At 38.7% G+C, this 20,432-nt stretch overlaps 1 protein-coding gene across 3 annotated transcripts in view; it reads left to right on the plus strand.

Annotated features, from left to right (window-relative positions):
• The window catches only part of C1H21orf91 (chromosome 1 C21orf91 homolog), a 33,760-nt gene extending 25,139 nt beyond the window's left edge, over positions 1-8,621 (plus strand). For 2 of the 3 annotated variants that reach the window (XM_045165026.1, XM_025282152.3), the window contains exons 3-5: positions 768-1,304; positions 2,533-2,595; positions 4,021-8,621. In XM_045165026.1, coding sequence (XP_045020961.1) covers positions 768-1,304; positions 2,533-2,595; positions 4,021-4,187 — 767 coding nt within the window. In that variant the 3' untranslated portion in view covers positions 4,188-8,621. The remainder of the gene's footprint in view (positions 1-767; positions 1,305-2,532; positions 2,596-4,020) is intronic. The other variant, XM_044939914.2, reaches the window with a different exon arrangement.
• The last annotated feature ends 11,811 nt before the right edge of the window (positions 8,622-20,432 follow it).

Below are 20,432 nucleotides of genomic sequence, written 5' to 3' on the forward strand. Positions count from 1 at the left end.
TTTGTGAGTTGAAGAATTATATTGGCTATTGTATCCTGGTAGATTGAATTTGTTGCTCTGTGAATAAGAACTGTGTGTAGTGCATTTCTTCTAGAGATAAAATTATCTTGATAAAGGTTTAGGAAGTATTAAACATGTAAAAACATTTTAGATGTTTTTATTTTCTTACTTGAAAAAATCGAAACAGTTCATTGACTTTTTGAGGCTTTTATTAATGTATATTTTTCTGATTCTGGTTTATCTTTCCCCAGTAAAAATATAAGTTAATTTTAAATCATGATTTACTATGTTTTTTTGTTAGGGAAAAAATTGTGAAGCATTTCTCTTATTAAACCTATAACAAAAATTTTTACAAATGTGTAACTTCAGGAGAGCTAGTGAAGAAAGCTTTATAATGTACAGGTCAAGATTCTGTAAGTATAGATTGCTGGTTCAGTGGTATTTTTTAATATTATGCAATAACATGCCTCTGGACTGAGGTTGAAATTGAATCATTAAGTCCTTAAGAAAGGCTTTGCTATTCATAAGAATTTAATATTTCTGCTATTCAGAATTTATTGAATATATAGTTAAACTGAAGCATAAATTATTAGGCTATATCATTATTGTAATATATACATGTATATTATTAATATTAATATTCTTTAGCATTTTTCCACTAATTTGCAAATTAATCAGTGACTCGGTATTTTACTAAGATTTGTATTTTTTAATGCAGCTTATAAAAAACAAAATTGTGTCAAGTCTTACTTCTTTCTTTTCTTTAGGAATACCAAAATCTGATCTCCTGCACACCAAATCATTAAGGGGCCATAAAGACTGCTTTGAAAAATATCATTTGATTGCAAACCAGGATTGTCCTCGATCTAAGCTTTCAAAAAGTACTTATGAAGAAGTTAAAACTATTTTGAGTAAGAAGATAAATTGGATTGTACAATATGCACAAAATAAGGATCTGGATTCAGACTCCGAATGTTCTAAAAACCCCCAGCATCACCTGTTTAACTTCAGGCATAAGCCAGATAAAAAGTTACTCCCACAGTTTGACTCTCAAGTACCAAAGTATTCTGCAAAGTGGATAGAAGGAAATGCAGGTGGCCTCTCAAACTGTACACAACGAATGTTGGAACAGAAGGAGAACACAAACTTTGGGCTTGCTGTGTTACAAGATTCGGGTACCACTTTATGCCATAACAGTGTACTGTGGCCTCATAGTCACAACCGGGAACAGAAAAAGGAAAAGACAATCTCTGGTCCAGAGGCTCATGTCCAGACCCAGCATCCACATTACAGCAGAGAGGAATGTAAGTATAGGGAAAAGGGGTAAAGATTGGAGTTCTGTTGGTTCTTTTTTATTTTTTTAATGTTTTATATATGTGATGTGTCAGGAATTTTGCTGTGGAAGTACAGATTTGGTTAATTTAGCATTTAAATGACAGGTTCCCCCTAGCAAAAATGCCATCATTTCTTTGGAATATTCCTTAGTATGTCCTAAAACCACTGGAATTCTACAGTCCCATCATTTGTTTTGCCATTTCAAATGATTAACAGAACGGAATCAACAGATTGGGAATTAGAAAGTTGGGGTTCATATAGTTTAGAAGTAGAGCCTCCACCATTGACAAACACACACTGTCACGTTGCTAATCCCTACAAGACTAATTGGGGCTGGTATTTCAAAAGCAGAAATCTGACATTTTACCAAAGGCTAAAGGTAACATGTGCACCTGGAAAAAGTGACTCATTCAGTCTGCATCTATTTCTTCAAAAACACACAGGAGCGGAGTTAATTTTAATTACCTTAGAATCAAGTGATCTTAGGGCTAGAAGGGCCCTTGGGTATATTTTTATATAACTCCTTGATTCTACATCTGAGTTCTCTCCAGTTGTATACGTAGACGGTGCTCCCCTCGTGGCTCAGTGGTGAAGAGTCTCCTGCCAATTCAGGAGACGAAGTCAGTTCCTGGGGTGGGAAGATCCCCTAGAGTAGGAAATGGCAACCTACTCCAGTATTCTTGGCTGGAGAATTCCATGGACAGAAGAACCTGGTGGGTTGCAGTCTATCGGGTCACAAAAGAGTCAGACACAACTTAGTGACTTAACAACAACATATAGCTAGATAAATTGATTTTCAAACTGTTTTCATAGTACGTTAGTCTTTTTCAAGCTACACATCATGAAGCGTGTGGCGCTTTAGCAAAGTCAACTCAATGGGTAGTAACTAGCCCTTTTTAAAAACTGTAACAGCATGAGAAATATCAGAACCCACTGGATCTAATGCTAAGAATTTTTCAGTGAACCTTTTATTTCAGGTGGAGATAGACCAGTTGTGAATAGACTGGTTGTGAATTGTGGGCAGAATTTGAAAACCCAGCACTTTAGGAGTTAATGAATGAATCCTAGGGTCCTGTTAAATGTCATGTTCAGAAACAAGTGCAGATACTTTTTTTAAATAGGATGTTGTGTTGATGGTGTAGATAACTTATTTTCCCAGGTTGTCATGGTAGTAATGAATGTATTTTCATGTTTCAGTGAATTCGATGACTCTTGGTGAGGTAAAGCAACTGAATGCAGAGCTCCAACAGCAAATACAGGGTAAAGACTCATGTCAGTACTTTTTACATGTGCCAGTTCTGATACAGAAAATCCCTTATTAGCATTATTTGCATTTAAATTTAGAAATGATCCTCTTAGAGTTTCCAGAGCAAAAAGAATTTTTCTTAGTCTTCTCTGTGACCTGCTGGTGAAGTAGATTCTTCTTTTTCTGGTGAAAACAGAGACTACAACTTAATCTCTTACTAACATGTTTTTACTACCTACTGTTGTGCAAGGCACTGCACAGGTGTGCTCCTTAGCAGATTTTTAAGGCAGGTGGTATTGGCCCCCCTTTTTTTTTTAATTATTATTAACTCTTCCAAACACAAACGTAGTCAGAATAATGTAGTGAAACCCTCTTTCCCAATTTCAGCTAGCTAATTTTCCTTCTTCTCTACTTGTACCCATTTTCCTTCCCCTACCCCCACCTCCAGCATGGATTATTTTGGAACAAATTCCAGACAATATTTTGTTTTGTTGTCCATAAATGTAATAGTTTAGAATTTTCTCTAAAAGATAACATTCTTTTTTAGGCAATCACAACCTCATCTTTTTAAAAAAAGAAGAGTAGTTTGTTAACATCATTCAAGTATGATGCTAATACAGTTAACAGTGTTCAAATTCCCCAAATTGTCTTTTTTTCTTTTTCCCCTACAATTAATTCTCATTTAGGTGAGGAAACTGCACTTCAGAAACCTTAAGTTGCTTACAGTTGCTTCAGTTGCTTACAGAGATCTTGCATTCAGTAAGCAACAGATTAAGGATTCTAATTCCTGTCCTTTTAACTCAAAAGGTAGTGGTCTTTCTTGACCACACAGCCTCTCAGGATAATAACATAATAATAGCAACTTACATTTATCAAGTACTTATCCTGTGACAAGTACTTTACAAGTATGATCTTATTTAATCCTCACAGTAACCCTATGAGGTGCTTACTTTCATTATTGAGGTTATTCCATAAGAGAAAATTAAAACATAGTTTAAGTTACTTGCCTGAGACACGTAAGAGTCAGAACAAAAATTCAAAAATTCAGGTAGTCTGATTCCAGAGCCTCTTAGAGGAGGTTCCAGACCTGGGTACTAACAGGCACTTTACTGTCCGTAAATCATATGAGAAATTCATTGAACCTGTGTATTCCATGTGAGGAAAGGATCTCAGAGGTGGTTGTAACTCATCTCTGCTGTGCATCCGGGTCATTGCTTAGGACTCGCAAGTTTCATTAGAGGGAGAACACCATATTCCAGTTGGCTATGCAACGTGTACAACTTCCTAGGATGATCAAAACTCAGCTGTTTCCTTGGTTTCAAACTACTTTCATTACAAACATTTGCCCAATGTGTTCATTTCAGCTAAAGTACTTGAAATATAAATCATAGAATAGCTTTCTGTGTATTAAAAATAGAATTACTTTTAAATTTTTACAGAAGTTTTTGAAGAGTTAGCCCACCAAGTGCAAGAGAAAGATTCTTTAGCCTCAGAGCTCCATGTCCGCCACGTTGCCATCGAACAGCTTCTCAAGAACTATTCCAAGTTACCATGTCTGCAGATGGGCCGAACGGGATTGAAGTCACACCTGCCCATAAGCAACTGAACTCAACTTACACTTACTTCCCATGCTCTGCCATTTTTTGGTCTGCTGGGCATATTCACTTTGAAGAAGTTGAAGAAAGTTATGGTCAATTATTTTATGGTCATTAAATTTGCAAAGATTAAGGCAATATTCAACATCTTTGCCAAATAAAGCAGACCAGTACACTCTAGTCTGCTAGGGTTAATCATTTTGATTCATTTGGGGAATCTGTTTTCCCATAATTACTAAACAGTCCTCCCTAATTTATACCACATGTGACTACTTAAATATACTGTTACAATGATTTTATTGAACATGTTTTAATGTAATTCACCTGTCAAAACAGTGGAAGGTTAACTGTTCTTATATTAGTCTAAATTACTGAAGGTAACATTTAAGAGGGAAATGGAATTCATAATATCACCTCTTATTTATTGAGCAATATTTTAATATGAAAATTTTATATATAAAAATGCTATTTTAGGTACCTTTTCATTCTCTTTTTAAATGTGTATTTGAATGGCTCTGTATATTATAGTTACACTTCGTGTGTGAATATGTTACCCATATTTCACAGCACTGCATTTTATTCTCTTAATAATGTTTTTACAGCTGTTATCTTGTTTTCCAAAGATAAATGTATTTTGGAATAGAAATCTATCTAGTTGAACTGTTTTGACTTCTAGAGGAGTTAATAACTTTTTAAAGCAAGTATACAGGAAAATAAAATACATTATTTTTTCTAATAAAAGCAATTATGAGTTCAGGAAGAAAATACTAATCTAGTTTTTGTATGTCAGCTCATCTCTATAGAAGTAAAAGCCTATTCTAGTCAGTATTACTTTCAATAATGACTTTGATGTGTTAGAATTTAGACAAGAATTTTAAGTCAAGCCTCACTTCCAAGTCAAATGTAGTATCTATCTTCAAATTTAATATGCCATGAAACTGTTGTCCTGCCTTTGAAAAAAATTAAAATCATTTTGTGTGCTCGATAAAAGTTCAAGAATTCTTCAACTGTCCAAATTCTGTTAACATCATTGATAGTCGTGCCCAAAGAAAGCATTTTCTAAATTTTAGAATATAAAGGAAAAGAGAAAATTGCTTGTGATAGAAAAGTAAAACTCTTAATTCAAAAAAATAAGCTCCTTTTTAAGAAGATATTCTTGTTAGTTGCTTCTCATGTTTCCAAGAGTTCTGAACAAACAGGTTGTCTCAAACAGATAAGTTTTCAAACCATATAGTATAGTAAATGCTATAACTGACGCAGATTTAAAATGGGCTCTAAATTCTGTTTGCTGCTGGTACTTAGAATGTATTTATGAGACAGGATCCTTTGCATGAAAGCATCAACAGAAAAGCCCATTAGCTTGGCAGTTTCATACACAAAGATATGAATAACTTCTGCCTTAAATTTGGCAGCCTGCCCTGGCTGGGGTCAGTCAGATTTTAGTCTTGAACACAAAGAGTATTTGACCAAGCAAAGAAACGCCTCCATCTAGTAGAAAACAAGTTTTTGTCATGCTAAAATGTAAAATGTGTTAAATTTGCCTGAGGATACTAAATGATATGTTACTGATTTTTGTCTTGTTTTCTTTGAAATAGGACACAACTGCTTTTTGGAGGGAGCTTTTGAAAGACACTTTGCATTTCTCTCGATTCTTTGAGTCATCCAAAATGAATTTAAAATCCAAGGAGTGGGGAATGAATTCATTGCCTTAGTTTTGATAAGCTTTAAATTGAATGTGTGCAATATCAAAAATCCCTATAAATTGTAAGTTGAACGGAGATCTTTCCTTATGCCAGTATCTCAGTGCTTCATTGTTATGGACAGATGTTCAAATTTGACTTCACTCTCCTTTTTTGGCATAATTCACTAAGGATGTTACCAGCCAGTGTGCTGCTTGCACACATTTGTGCTTCTGTTTAGATCACTTAGGGACAGTCGTAAAAACTGGGGATGCGTTGCCTTTGATAGAAGCAGTAGCTTGTTTCCAGAACAGCAGGCACATGGTACAGTCCTGAATACAACAGTGTTATCCAAAGAAAGTGTTTGCTTATTTCTGGCAAATATGTAGCTTTACTACTGAGTTTGGCACAATTAGATGGGATCATACAGGTACCAAGGTCTTATTTGGAGACTCTGATTTACTCCATTTAGATATTTATACGTAAGCTCTTCAAAGGCACGGTGCTCTTAAAAAACATCTGTGGTGCTGGTACTCACACTAGTACTTGATTTGGATGGATATTCTAGTTTAAAAAATTTTTTGACAAAAGTATTTTGCAGAGCAGTTTATCCAAATATTTGGTAAACTTATTTTATATTCCTATGTTAGTTTTCTCGAATATGCAGTTATTCTATATGCTAAAGTAAGGATAAGGGATAGAGTTGAGTTCTACCTTCAGAGAATATGAAATACTGCAAATATTGGTTACCATACTTGACCATTTTTCGGCAGAGTTGTTAGTACTTTTTGAGGATGTTTAGAAGAAAATCTCACCTATACTTGTAGTTTCAAAAATGGCAAAAAAAGAGATTGCCAGTCAGCCATTACTGACATTTTAATAACTTATATGATTAAGGAGAGTGAAATAAGACTAATATTTTTTCACTTTAGAGTTCATAATTAGGCAAGTTGAATTAAGTTTAAAAAATTAGTTTGAAGTTGAAAGTGATTTTGACAACACAAGATTGTTCTTTTTAAAGATTTAAAATGCTGTCAGCCTTTTAATTAAGCTAAAAATGTGTTTACTTTGCGATTATTACCCTTTGATCCTAGTATTTAGTGTCCAAATTAGTCTTTTGAAAGGCATGCTCTTTCAAACCAGACCAGTGATAGATGATGCATGCCGGCAGCCAGATGTGTTCCAGTCCATTATGTAGCATCTTACAGTGTTGGGAGCAAAGAAATGTTTTTAGTTTTTCAAATTATATGTTCATTTCACCAGAGAGTGCCCACTTTTATATACATTTGAGGATTACTTTTAAATAAGTTTCATGTTGGGAAATGATTTCAGAAATATAGTCAAAATATATTGGCATCTTGAGATTTCTCGGGTTTTTTATTTTACCATTTACCACTGAAAAGGGTTTAGAGCTCATTCTTCTTTATATATTTTTTTACCTTGGTGTTTATGCTGTTGCTTTCAGTCAGTTTTTGCTATGTGTGTGTTTTTAATGAATTTTGGGGGATAGATGTGTATGCGTTAATGTTTACAAATTTTGGCTTTATTTTGTTTTAGAAGAAATCTACTAGTGTTATTAATGTAAAATGTAATACAAAATGTATATGCTCAAAATTTCAGTAGGAACTTTTAAAGAATAAATTATTTGTGTAGCTCAGTAAGCAGTTCAGGCTAGTGACCATAAAATTAGGTTATGTGACATAAAAACTTTCAAATGGTACAGTGTAAAGTTCTTGTAGTGTTATTTTTATGCCGAAGTAAGATGTTTGAGTACTTTTAAAGTACTTAATAAAAAAAAGTTTAGTACTCAAGTATCTTTTGTTGATGTGGCTGTGAAACAAAGATAATTGATTTCAGTGTTCAATTGCATTTTTAAGTTTAGGTTGGTGGAAATAATTATTTGAGGAAATTTGTGGTGGAATGGGAGAGAGTTCATTGACCAAATAATAAGGTAATGAAGCCCTGGCACAAGTAAATGTATCTCGGAGAAGAGCTATAATACTGTGCTTGGAATAACAAAGTTCTGTCCAGCGTCTCGGTATTTTCATCCACTTCATCGTTTCATAACTGCCCTAATTAATAATGTAGCCTAACCTATTAAGCAACTTGATCACCTTGCTATGAACCAGATCATAGCAAGTCCCTAAAACTGAGATATCTTTAACACCTAGTTTGTAACATACAGTTTTCATACTCTTTTTCAGTTTAAAAGAATTCGGATTATTAATGCATTTTAGTGATGTTGAATTAGTCCACAATTTTAACCTTACCAAATTAAAACATTGAAAACTCATGCAAGTGAGTATTGCTCTCCACCCTCCCTTCACAAAGTGTTACTTGGAGCTTCCCTCAACTGCACCCAAAAAAAGAATTTTAGTAAATGTGTTTCTTTCAAACATATAGAATGTTTATTTCCATCCTACTGCCTCCAAAAGAGGCATTTTAGAAAGTGTTCAGTAGTGACTTCTGTTAAATGCTATTTTACACTTTTACAATTTGTGTGTGTGTGTTAACCTTGCTTTAAATTTGAGCAGAAATTCATACAAAATTGCCTAAGACGTCTGAGAAAAGAAAATGAAGCTGCCGTGATGAAAACCAAGTTGGTTTCAAAAAAGTTTATTTAGACATTACTTGGCTGTTATACTTTCCTTTTAAAACTGCAATAATTTATATATTTCTATTGCTCTGCTTTGGAACTGTAATTACATATGCTTGTCTACTATTTTTAATTTTACAAAAATAAAATAAATATTTTATTATCTGTTAGCTTTAGTGGCTATTTTTAAGTGTCTGTATATTTTCTCTAAATTATTGACCAAGTGAGAAGTTTCATTTTCAGGTTTAGGAAGTCTATACTTAAGAATGGTTATCTAACAGTTTCTTAATTCTTTGTGAGAATCTTTCTTTGATAATATTCCCGCTGCCCCAAGAGTTCAGAAGCAGAAAATAAGATTCTTGTGGCTGTCTAGATGCCTGTGCAACTTTTTAAGGTTTTAAGTGTGTTAAAGTTTTAATAAGCGCATACAACTGTATAACCATCCCGTCTTACGATGCCCTTCATATCTCGTCCTTCTCCATTTCCTTTCCAGGGTTCTCTGATCTCTGTCACCGTACTTTGCATTTGCCTGCCTTAGAACTTTACATAAATGTTATTCTACAGGATGTACTTGTTTGCCTCTGGCTTTTTTTTTTTTTCACTCAACTGGCTGCTTTAAAACTCATCTGTATTAGTGCAAGGATCAGTAGTTCATTCCCTCTTTTTTTAGCTGACTAGTCTTCTATTGTATGTTTTGGTTTGTTTATCCATTCATCCTGTTGATGGACATTGAGTTGTTCCAATTTAGGGTTCTATAAATAAAGCTGTTGTGAATAGTTTTAAATTGGCTTTTAAAAGGATACTAAAGTACAAATTATTCAAGATTACTTGTGGTTAGCACTATGAATATTTTTCAAATTACCACTTTTCCCACAAACAATTTTTAAAGTAATTTATATACCTGTGGTATTAATTTAAAATTAGGAAACAGTTGTTCAAGAGATCAGAGGTAGATTATAAAATAACGGGTGTTTGAGAACTTAAACATGAAGTTCTCTTCAAAGTCTAAGACCACTTTGTTTTCCAGAAAAGGCAATGAAGACCAAAAGAGTCTGGTTTGGAGAAAGTACTGGAAAAAGCACCAAACCACAAGCGAAGCTGCTCTCCTATTTAGCTTTAAACTATTCTGTGACATTAAGGGAAATTGATCACATAAACTTTTCTGAGCTCACTGAGCTAGAGCACACAGTTGGTAAAATGTAAGCCTAATGCTGCTTAATCATTTTTGTTCCTGCCCAGGTTCTGAGCCTTCTTAAGAATTTTCAAATTACTTATAAAATGGTTTGTTCACCCTTGCTATTAAATGTCATTATAGAACCCCAAATTTTTCACAGGTGTTTTAGAGACTGACCGGTAGCAGTGAGTATGTTGATAGCACTTCTCTCCACGAATAAAAAAGGGGAGCTGCCAGCAGAACAACACCTTTTACATCGTTTACATATAGGTGTTCTAAATTATTTGTTAAAAGGCTTTTAAAAGTTATATCTTTGGAATCTGATCTAGATGATGTCTTAGATCCCTTCTGTCTTAGGTTCCACACGACTTGCAAATAAACATCAGTGGATTTTACTTTTTCAGGGGAAGGGGGGAGGGGCATGAGCTCTGCATCTGAATCTTATTCTGGTGCTCAGATAGCACAGACCACTTTTACCTGTGGAAGCAAAAATTTCTCCCAACTTCCCTTGCATCTGGGACACTCCACCTAGTTCGAAGCAAAGAAATGGTATTCGAGGATGAGAACAGCAGTGTCTAACCAGCAACAGGGAAAACATCTGGTGTCATACCCAGTGCAGGCAACACGTAAGCTCCTGGCATCTGGGCTTGAGTAGCCATTGTTCAGAGGATTTGACCTTGAACCTAGTAGCGGAGTAATCACCTTTGTTGCTGCCTAGTTTCCAAGCTTCCTGGGCAATCTCTGCCCATTGAATCAATTCTTTTTCAGCCTAAATCAACCAGTCGCCTTCTCTGGCTTGCAACTGAGAACCCTGTTACGCCTCACTTCAATGCTCTCCCACTCAGATCTTTCAAAATTGGTTTCTAAAAGTGAACCGCTGAGAACCACCCCTTATCTAAGCTGCCCCTCAGGACCACATGGTTTGCCTTTTGGGTCAGCTGCAACTGATGGGAAGGTTCTGAAGAGAAACCTTTTGGTAACATAGATGTCTGTTTTCCTGTTAAAAGTGTTGATTGTTCACAGGCAGGGTGACTTTGGAGCTCTTCTCTCTCTCTCTCTCTCTCTCTCTCTCTCTCTCTCTCTCTCAGTAATTCTCCAGCATGAATTACTGAAAGTACTCATGTTTGTATCTACCAGCATCTTGGAGGAAGTGATACGAGACAATGCTAATCATAACTTTAGTGCTGGGCTTGACCTGTGTTCTCTCAGGTCACAGTGAATGACCCCAGCTCAGTAAGCATATGTTGAATAGAGGACTGAATGATGAGACTCCAGAGGCACACCAAGCCTGCATATTCTCCATATCAATTGTCGTCATTGTTGCACAGGCATGTCCAACTCTTTGCATGGACTGCAGCACCCTGGGCTTCCCTGTCCTTCACTGTCTCCCAGAGTTTGCTCAAACTCACTTCCATTGAGTCTGCGATGCCCTCCAACCATCTCATCTTCTGTTGCCCCCTTCTCCTCCTGCCCTCAATCTTTCCCAGCATCAGGGCCTTTTCCAATGACAGTAGCTACAGGAAAAATAAATAAATGCCTAAGGCCGTCATCCAGTGACTGAATACTGCACATTCCACACAACCCACTCTCCACAGCATCTCTGTGACTCAAGCCTTTGATGACTGGCACTTGTTCTGTCTCTATTTCCCTTCCAAACCAGTAAGTTCTCTAACTTAGAGCTTCACGAAACAGATGTCAAGCGGCTGCACCTCCAGGGTTTCTCAATGACTAGGTCAGGGGTGGAACCCAAAAATTTCATCTAATGAATTCCCAGGTGATGCTGATCCTGCTGATCTACATGGCATTTTGCAAACCACTGCTCCAAAATCATCCACTGCCCAACTTTACTTCACAAAAGATACATTACTACTTTTCTCCTCAGACGTTTCTAGATTACTACTGCCTAGAGATTAAAAATCAGTCCTCACAGCTCAGCATTAGAAGGCTTCATCACCTGGCTCCCACCTGTTTTCCATTTTAATTATTTCATCAAATTGAGATCCTGTTCCAGGAACTCAACAAACCCTATAGGCTTAGGGTCTGAGAGATATAAAAGTCAACAAGGCTTTATCGGCCAACTGAAAAAGAGTCTGCCTGGAGGCTAAGGACTAAAAAAGGTTTATTGGATTTAGCCACCAGGATTTCAATGAGAACAGTTTTGCTGGACCTATAGGAGCAAAAGTAGATCATAGTGAAGTGTGGGTGGGAGGTAGGATAGTAGATTTGGGGTATGAGCTCTTTAGAGTCTAACCATAAAGTTGAAGTCACGACGGTGGGTCCAAGGTTTTGTTTCATGTTGGGAAGTGGTGGGGTTGGCCAAAAATTTTGTTAGGAATGTTACAGGAAAAACCTGAAAGAACTTTTTGGGCAACCCAATACTTAAGCATAAATACTGAGAAGACATCTTCTGGAAGAGCTAAAGATGAAGAGGCAGCAATAATCAAAGGAGTAGAGTAGTACTGAAGTGCTGAAACAGTGCGGCACACCTAGAACGAATTGTCTTCGAGGAGGTCTAGGATCATCTCAGGCTTTGACATTGGAGAGAAGTTAAAACCACAAATGAACGTATCTGAGGGTGATTCATTGGAGAGTAAGTTGAAAAAGTCCCTATCTGGCTGTTTCCATTTTCTGTGAGAGAAAAGGAAAAGATGATGGGGTCAGAAGCTCGAGGGAAGTGGTGATGTGCTAAATAGCTGCTTCTGGAGGAATGAGAAATGTCTCGCTACAACAGGAAGGGTTGCCACACTGTTTAGATGAAATGGAGACTGGCACCCATGACTCACCATTGATTGAATTTCTCTAAATTTGCATTCTGATTTTGTTACTGTAAATACAGAGGAGTATTTTTGCAATTGGAGTAAACTGAGAGCACTACTGAAAATAGAATCTAAAACTCAAATTCGTGGCTCAAAAATTCACAAAACACCACCCAATAGATAAAGTTTCAAGTGTGGGGAGAATGAAACATTTGAAAAGCTCCTATAAATAGTATGTAGGAAACAATGAATTATTGGAGAAGGAAATGGCAACCCACTCCAGTGTTCTTGCCTGGAGAATCCCAGGGACTGGGGAGCCTGGTGGGCTGTTTCTGGGGTCGCACAGAGTCGGACACGACTGAAGCAACTTATCAGCGGCAAGCAATAATTTTCACTTGTCCTCTCAGTAATTGGTCCTACAGGCAAGGTCCTAAGTCTGTTTTGAAGGACAAGCCCTTACAGGTCAGTTGGTATCAAGCTTCAGCAGAGGGAAGTGGGGAAATTTGAACCTAGATAAAAGGAGTTTGTTGAGAGGCCATCAACCTCCTCACAGAACGTGGAAGAAAGCCAAGGCACAGCTAAACACAGAGTTTCAGATCTGTAACTTCAAAGTAAAGGAAAGGAGATGTAAAAGGAGAAAGGCTTTTCTGGGGGAAAGAGCCAAGTGAAACGAAAGTGATGAAGGCAAAAGAGGAAGCTGAAATGAGCAAGGCCATTGCTGAACTGAAATTCGGGAACTTGGGGCCTAACCCACCACTGCCGCTCCTGGGCTCCACTTTACCTGTCTTGGCCTCTGTTATCTTGCCTATCAAAAGTGGACTTGAACTTGATGATCTTCGGGGGAACTTTCAGCTCTCACATTCTGTAAGGATAATGAGTTTTAAGAAGCCTGTGATGGACAGTTTCCTCAGCCTCTGCATGAACAGTAGAGCTGAGCTGAAAGGACATAGGAAATGTGCTTTCATTTAGAAGAAACCATGAGGTGCTTTTACAGCAAGATATTTCTATGATCATCTGTAACAAAAGAGATAGGACACAAGAATGAGCATGGCTCACAAACAACCCTACAATTCCCTACATGCTGTTGATAGAAAGAATAAAAGGACTGTGAGTCTTGACACCTCACTACTTTCCTACCTTCTTTATCAGGGGAAAATATTTGGGGAGACTCTTCTCTCACACGATCAAAAGCTGGGTCACCCACAGTACAGCTCCTAAAGACTGGCTCAGGCACTTCCACCTGTGCTTGGAAAATGAAAAACTAAATGAAGAGAAGCTGTGCATGAAGCTGTTTGCTAGGACATGATCTTTTCAGTCAATAAAACTGTCCTTTATTTTGAGATTACAGCTTTTCTATTATGGGAGTAGAAAAGTTTCTTCATGAAGTGATAACAGTAGATGGTAAGTTTTCCTTTTTATTTGTTTGAATTTGAGTCCTTACTTGGTAAATATTAAAACCACAGTCTTATGTTGGTGCATAATTCAGGGTTCTCCAAATAAACAAAACCAATAAGGATAGGTAGACAGGTGGGTGGGTAGACAGATAGGTAGGTGAAAGTGTTACTCAGTCGTGTCCAACTCTGTGATCCCATGGATATAGCTTCCCAGCCTCCTCTGTCCATAGAATTTCCCAGGTAAGAATACTGGAGTGGGTAGCCATTCCCTTCTCTGGGGGATCTTCCTGACCCAGGGATTGAACCAAGATAGATACATAGATAGACAAGACAGATGGCCTGGGGAAGGGGTTGAATGATTTAAGGGAACTGGCTTACACAATTGTGGGGGCTACAGGCTGGAAATTCATGTTTCAGTCTTGGACCTGAAAGCAGTCTGGAGGCAGAATCCCTTCCCTCTCAGGGAAACTTAGTCTTTTCTCTTAAGGCCTTCAACTTATTGGATGAGGCCCACCCACACTACAGAGATTATCAAGCATAATCTGCTTTATACAGTCTACTGATTTAAATATTAGTCACATCGAAAAAATATTTTCACAGCAATATCTCAACTGGCACTGACCAACTAGGCACCAAAGCCTAGGCCAGTTGACACATAAAATTAACCATCACAGTTGGTTACTATTTTTATTTTAATATTCCATGAATCTCATAAGTCTGGAAATCACAAATCTGGCATAGTCTAGTTGGGGTCTGCTGTCATAGGAGACCACAAAATATGTGGCACTAAAGGGGTCTCATAGCTTTTCTTTGATTTGCCCTTTTTTTTTTTTTAAAAGAATGTTTTCTTAAAAAGAAAAAAAAAAAATCCTTTAAGAACAACTAAGCTGCAACATATATGAAAATTGAGCTGCTTCTACTCTGTGTGAAAGACCATGGAGATTATCCAACACAGCCTGCTTCACATCCTTCTCCACATCCTTCTCAGTTACTATTTCCCCAGTCCACCAAAACTGCCACCACGAGCCCCCGAAGCAGTTCTGAGTGACCTACAGGCCTGGGGATCTACAAAGTACTCATTAGAAACTCATCTGGTCTCACCCACATAAAATGGCCTAAATTGCTTAAGAAACTTCCAAACTGTCTACAGTCCTTATTAGCCACAGATGCAAAGACTGGACCCCAAACCTCCTGATTCCATTTCCAGAGTTCCTGTGACATGATATCACCTCTGCCTGGGCTCCTAGCTTTTATTTCTATTACACAAGATCTTCTGTTTGAGGGAATTATAGGATATTTCTCCACACTCTGAGGGACCACAGAAACAGCCAGGAAAGGAAAACCGAGGGCAAAGAAAAGGTGGGGCAAGTTTTCCCTGCTAAGCAAAACAAGGTTTAGTCTGAACCATGACAACTGCTAGTGAATCCTGAGGGGACCTTATCTGCCCCTCTTCTGGAATGCAACCAGGATGGGCTACAAAGACAGTTCCCATCAGAACCTAAGACAGCAAGTGCCTTTCTTATATCAAAAAGCCAGTTTTAGCAGCAGTCAGTCCTAGGAAATGTCAAAGCTTATAAATGCTCGTTGCTTTTCTTAGAAAATAAAGGGAAACACTCCACTGCTCCTGACTGCTTCTTCAAAGCAGAGGCAATAAAGTCATATTATCATAGTCATACATACAAGGGACTGTGCACAGTGTTGGGATTTCCTCTGTCAACAGAAGGAAATGCTAATAGTGTGTAAAAGCCCCAAATATATTACATTATGTTATATTATACCTCTTCTGCAGAAATTACATACGTCTGTACCATGGGGTTGCTAAGAGTCAGACACAACTGAGCGACTTCACTGTCACTTTTCACTTTCATGCATTGGAGAAGGAAATGGCAACCCACTCCAGTGTTCTTGTCTGGAGAATCCCAGGGACGGGGGAGCCTGGTGGACTGCCGTCTATGGGGTCGCACAGAGTCGGACACAACTGAAGCAACAGCAGCAGCAGCAGCAGTACCATACCCTAGAACCAATGAGAAGAAGGCTAACATAGGGGGTCCCAGCAAAAAGGGTCATTATGAAACCTAATTCCAATCTCATATGGAGGTGAATTTGAAATGGAAACCTAGTTAGCTACAAAGAAACTTTGAACAAGATCTGAAACTGTTAGTTAAATAGCCCTCTTCTTAGTCATTTCCAGTAACTTAATGCTCATTAGAAGTAAAAGGAGGACCTATCCAATTACCCTCTGCTTGAGACTGCTGGAAAGCAAGAATTTGTGTTTGCTGTAGCCTGCTGTTTGGCCACATGTCTTGGTGTGCTGAGTTCTGATCAGTCAACTTAGGTAAAATCTCATTACTAGAGATGCTAGAAATACACCAGCAAAATGACCTAAGAAAGAGCAGTAAGTTTGTGTTGTCCCTTTTCCTTTCCTTCTGGAACAATTCAGTCCAAGAGCTATTAGGTGGGACAAACAAGAGTGGTATCTATGCGGGGAGCGGGCGGGGGGCGGGGTGGAGGTGGGGTGGGGGCCGCGCTGCGGCACTGCTGATGGGGGGTGTTAGGCTTGAAGTAGGTTCTTATGTAGGTTATCAGACTGACAGAAGGATAAGGAGGGCAACCATGGGGGTGTTAGGAGAGAGAAGGGCCTGGATATGGGGGCTCAGAGCCTCAGTGGGCTAAAAAGGCCACCTGGAGAGGAAAGAGTGGCAATGGAAAATCGTCACACACACAGAGATTGATCAGATAAGTAAATATATTAAGGACAATGGGGGCCTGGTTTCTCATTCCTGAAGGAGTTAGAAAGGGAGTTCGAAATGGAAAAAACTAGAATGAACCCTGTGGATCTAAGTGAAATTGAAGATAATAAGGTAAACTCATCATTTTCAAATAGATACCTAAATACACAGATGCATACCCATGGACACACCTGTGTTTGTTCACTAAGAAGTTCTGAGAGAGTGACCTCAGACAAAAGCAATAGGTACATCTAGAATTCAAGTGTTACTCTCTAAAATCATTCTCCATTAAATCAGCACCCCTTTGGGGAAATGATTTTGCAGCTGAGACAGGGTATAGGGAAAGAGCAAATTAGCCAAGATGGAACATTCAGGCTCTCTCGCCGCACGTTTTGTAGCTGCTGCGATCACTTACAGCACCGCGCATGTGCGTCCCGAGGTACTCGCTTGGTCGCGGGTTTTTGTGTGCTGTAAGCGTATGTGACCTCCACCCATAAAGCTGCGGGAATCCCCGCTGCATCATGGCTGTGTCTGTTGGGTCAGCCACCAGAGGAGAGAATATAGCGTGAAGACTGCTCTGGCCGCTGCAGTCAGCCAGGAGAGAAGACTTATGGCTGCCGTGTCAGCCAGGAGCGAGGGTGTGTGCGGTTATGTTGTGTTACGTTATGGCTACTGCTATGGCTGCCGTGCCAGCCAGAAGAAAAGAAACATGTCTGCAGTTCCCATGGCGTCTCGCGTCTTCTTCCGGCCTTCTGGCCTCAGCTCATGCCTTGCCTACCCTGCGTTCAGCGAACAGTGCCGGCAGTGTGAACAGCAAGACAGCTGGCACTGTGAACAGGACGAAGAGCAAAACACAGGGAAAGAAGAAGGTGGGCCTTTTTGACCCCAAAAAGGGCTCAAAAAATGATATGGACATGTCAAAAAACACAGAAGCTATGTTGAAGAGGATGCACTGACCAAATAAGAGACAATTTAAGTATCAAAATAATTAGTTGAATCAGTTGAATAAAATTTAAAAATATGTGTCCATACTGTTTCTTTAAAAATAAGTGAATGGAGAGTTCGTCGTGAGAGATGGGAGAGTTACCGATGCCAAAAATTTGACCTCTGTGCACCAGCGCCAAATCAAATCTTGGAGACAGAGTTTCGAGTGACATAGAAAGAATAGCTTTATTGCTTTACCAAGCAGAGAGGGACACTGAGGGCTTATGCCTCAGAAACCATGTGTCCCGACCTGGGAGGATTTGGGGAGGCATTTTATAGCAGTGAGGCAAGGGCAGGCTTGCTGATAACATTAGAGCGTGTGCAGGGCCTGCACTCATTTAATCTGGGCTCGGCTAATCTCTTAATGAGCTTCTCTGGTTCCTTCTGGCCTCTTCAGAATGAACAATGCTGAGTCCATGTGCTAGGGGTTTTAGTTCTATAAACAGCTCAAATATATTATTCTGTGTATCCCTTGAAGTAGAACCAGGACCCCAAGTTTGCACTATTGTTTCTTAGCTGCTCCTCCCTTGTCTGCCCTCCCTTCCCTGATTAGCAACTGTTTGAATCTGCCCTTCAGGACTTAAGGAAGGTCATAGTGGCTGATATTTGTTCCCTTGAAAAAAGGAATGGGGGAAGACAGAAAGGCTACCATGACCACGAGCCCCACAGAGTCCTGCTCAGTTTCACGACCTCGTCTCAAATTTATCTCCCCCCGAATAATTATTATTTACAGAGAAGAAAAATAAAAGATTTAAGTCTCTGCCTTAATCTAATGATAAAGCCATATCAGGAATGAGGGTAAAGATAGGAATAAGCATGGGACAGCTATTTTTCATAAGAAAGTATAATTGATTTTTTAAATAACATAAATGTGTAACTGTGATAAAAAAAATATTACATTGGAAAAATTTTAACAAAAATGCTTATCTGTTATTTCTTAGGTCTTATTCTTAGGTCTTAAGAAAGCCAGAAAATAAACAACAAATATTATAAATGAAGACCATTGGATGATAGCATAGTATGTGAAACCAAAAAAAAAAAAACCATGAAACAATTTTTACAAAGCCAAAAAAAAAAAAAAAAATTTAATGGCTCTTAAGAAAACTCCGGATCCTTAGAGTTTAAAATGTTATCAATTTGAATGAAGCAATTCAAAAAATTTAGTGAAAAATATTATGAGTTATTGTTGGTAATAAAATACTATCTAGTTAACATTTGTAGAGTCTTAACATGCATTCATGCTAAGTCACTTTAGTTGTGTCCGAATCTTTGTGACCCCATGGACTGTAGCCCACCAGGCTCCTCTGTTCTTGTTACCATTCCCTTCTCCAGGGGACCTACCCGACCCAGGGATTGATCTGAGTCTCTTACTTCTCTTGCATTGGCAGGTAGGTTCTTTACCACTAGTGCCATGTGGGAAGCCCTGGTAGAGTCTTCAGTTCAGTTCAGTCGCACAGTCATGTCCGACTCTTTGCGACCCCATGAACTGCAGCACACCAGGCCTCCCTGTCCATCACCAACTCCTGGGGTTTACCCAAACCCATGTCCATCGAGTTGGTGATGCCATCCAACCATCTCATCCTCTGTTGTCCCCTTCACCTGCCCTCAATCTTTCCCAGCATCAGGGTCTTTTCAAATAAGTCAGCTCTTCGCATCAGGTGGCCAAAGTGTTGGAGTTTCAGCTTCAACATCAGTCGTTCCAATGAATACTCAGGACTGATCTCCTTTAGGATGGACTGGTTGGATCTCCTTGCAGTTCAAGGGACTCTCAAGCATCTTCTCCAACACCACAGTTCAAAAGCATCAATTCTTCAGCGCTCAGCTTTCTTTATAATCCAACTCTCACATCCATACATGACGACTGGAAAAACCATAGCCTTGACTAGACAGACCTTTGTTGACAAAGTAATGTCTCTGCTTTTTAATATGCTGCCTAGGTTGGTCATAACTTTCCTTCCAAGGAGTAAGCGTCTTTTAATTTCATGGCTGCAATCTTACTGAAGGGGAAAAACTCTTCTTAGTGCTTTATACCCATTATCATGTTTAACTCACAATTTCGCTATGAGGGGAGTACAATTATTATCCCCACTGTACAGATGAGGAAACTGAGGTAGAGACTTTAAAAATCTAGCCCCATATCACACAGTCAGAGGGATGAACTCAGGGAGTTTCCCTCTTGTGCCTATGCATTTAATCACACTGACAGTTTTAATCCTAAACTCTAACCTTCAGTGTTTTTCCTCCTCAGGTCATCTAAGATCTAGTAATGACATATGTAACAGCTATCTCTACCACCATGACTATCTCAACCTTAACTCTAACCCTGCTCTTTAATGCCTTGGTTATTAAGGAGACCTCTAATTCTTCTCTATTGTGCACTGAATATTTGTGTACCCCCAGATTTCACATGGTGAAGCTCTAACCCTCAGGGTGATAGTGTTAGGAGGTAGGGCCTTTGAGAGGTACTTAGGTTTATGTGAGGTCAAGAGAGTGGTCCCCATGATGGTATTAGTGTTCTTATAGGAAAGAAGACCAGAGCACTCTCCCGTCTCCCTCTCCCCCTCCATCTCTCTCTCTCTTTCTTTCTGCCTTGCAAGGACACAAGTGAGAAGGTAGTCATCTGCAAGTCAGAAGAGAGCCCTAACCAGGAACCAAATGGCCAGCAACTGATCTTGGCCCTTTACAGGCCCCTGGAACTATGAGAAATAAATATCTGTTGTTTAAGTCACCCAGCCTATGGTATTTGCTACAACAGCCTGATTAATATACTATCCCTAGAGTTGGACACAACTTAGTGACTAAACAGCAACAACAATATATATATATATATATATATATATATATATACACACACATATATATAAAATGATATACAGACTCTCCCCATACTGATACATACTCAACGCTATCTCCCAAGTAAGTTTTCAAAGACAGATTTATCAAT

The sequence above is a fragment of the Bubalus bubalis genome, chromosome 1 (genome assembly GCF_019923935.1).
Source record: "Bubalus bubalis isolate 160015118507 breed Murrah chromosome 1, NDDB_SH_1, whole genome shotgun sequence".
Taxonomy (NCBI): Eukaryota; Metazoa; Chordata; class Mammalia; order Artiodactyla; family Bovidae; genus Bubalus; species Bubalus bubalis.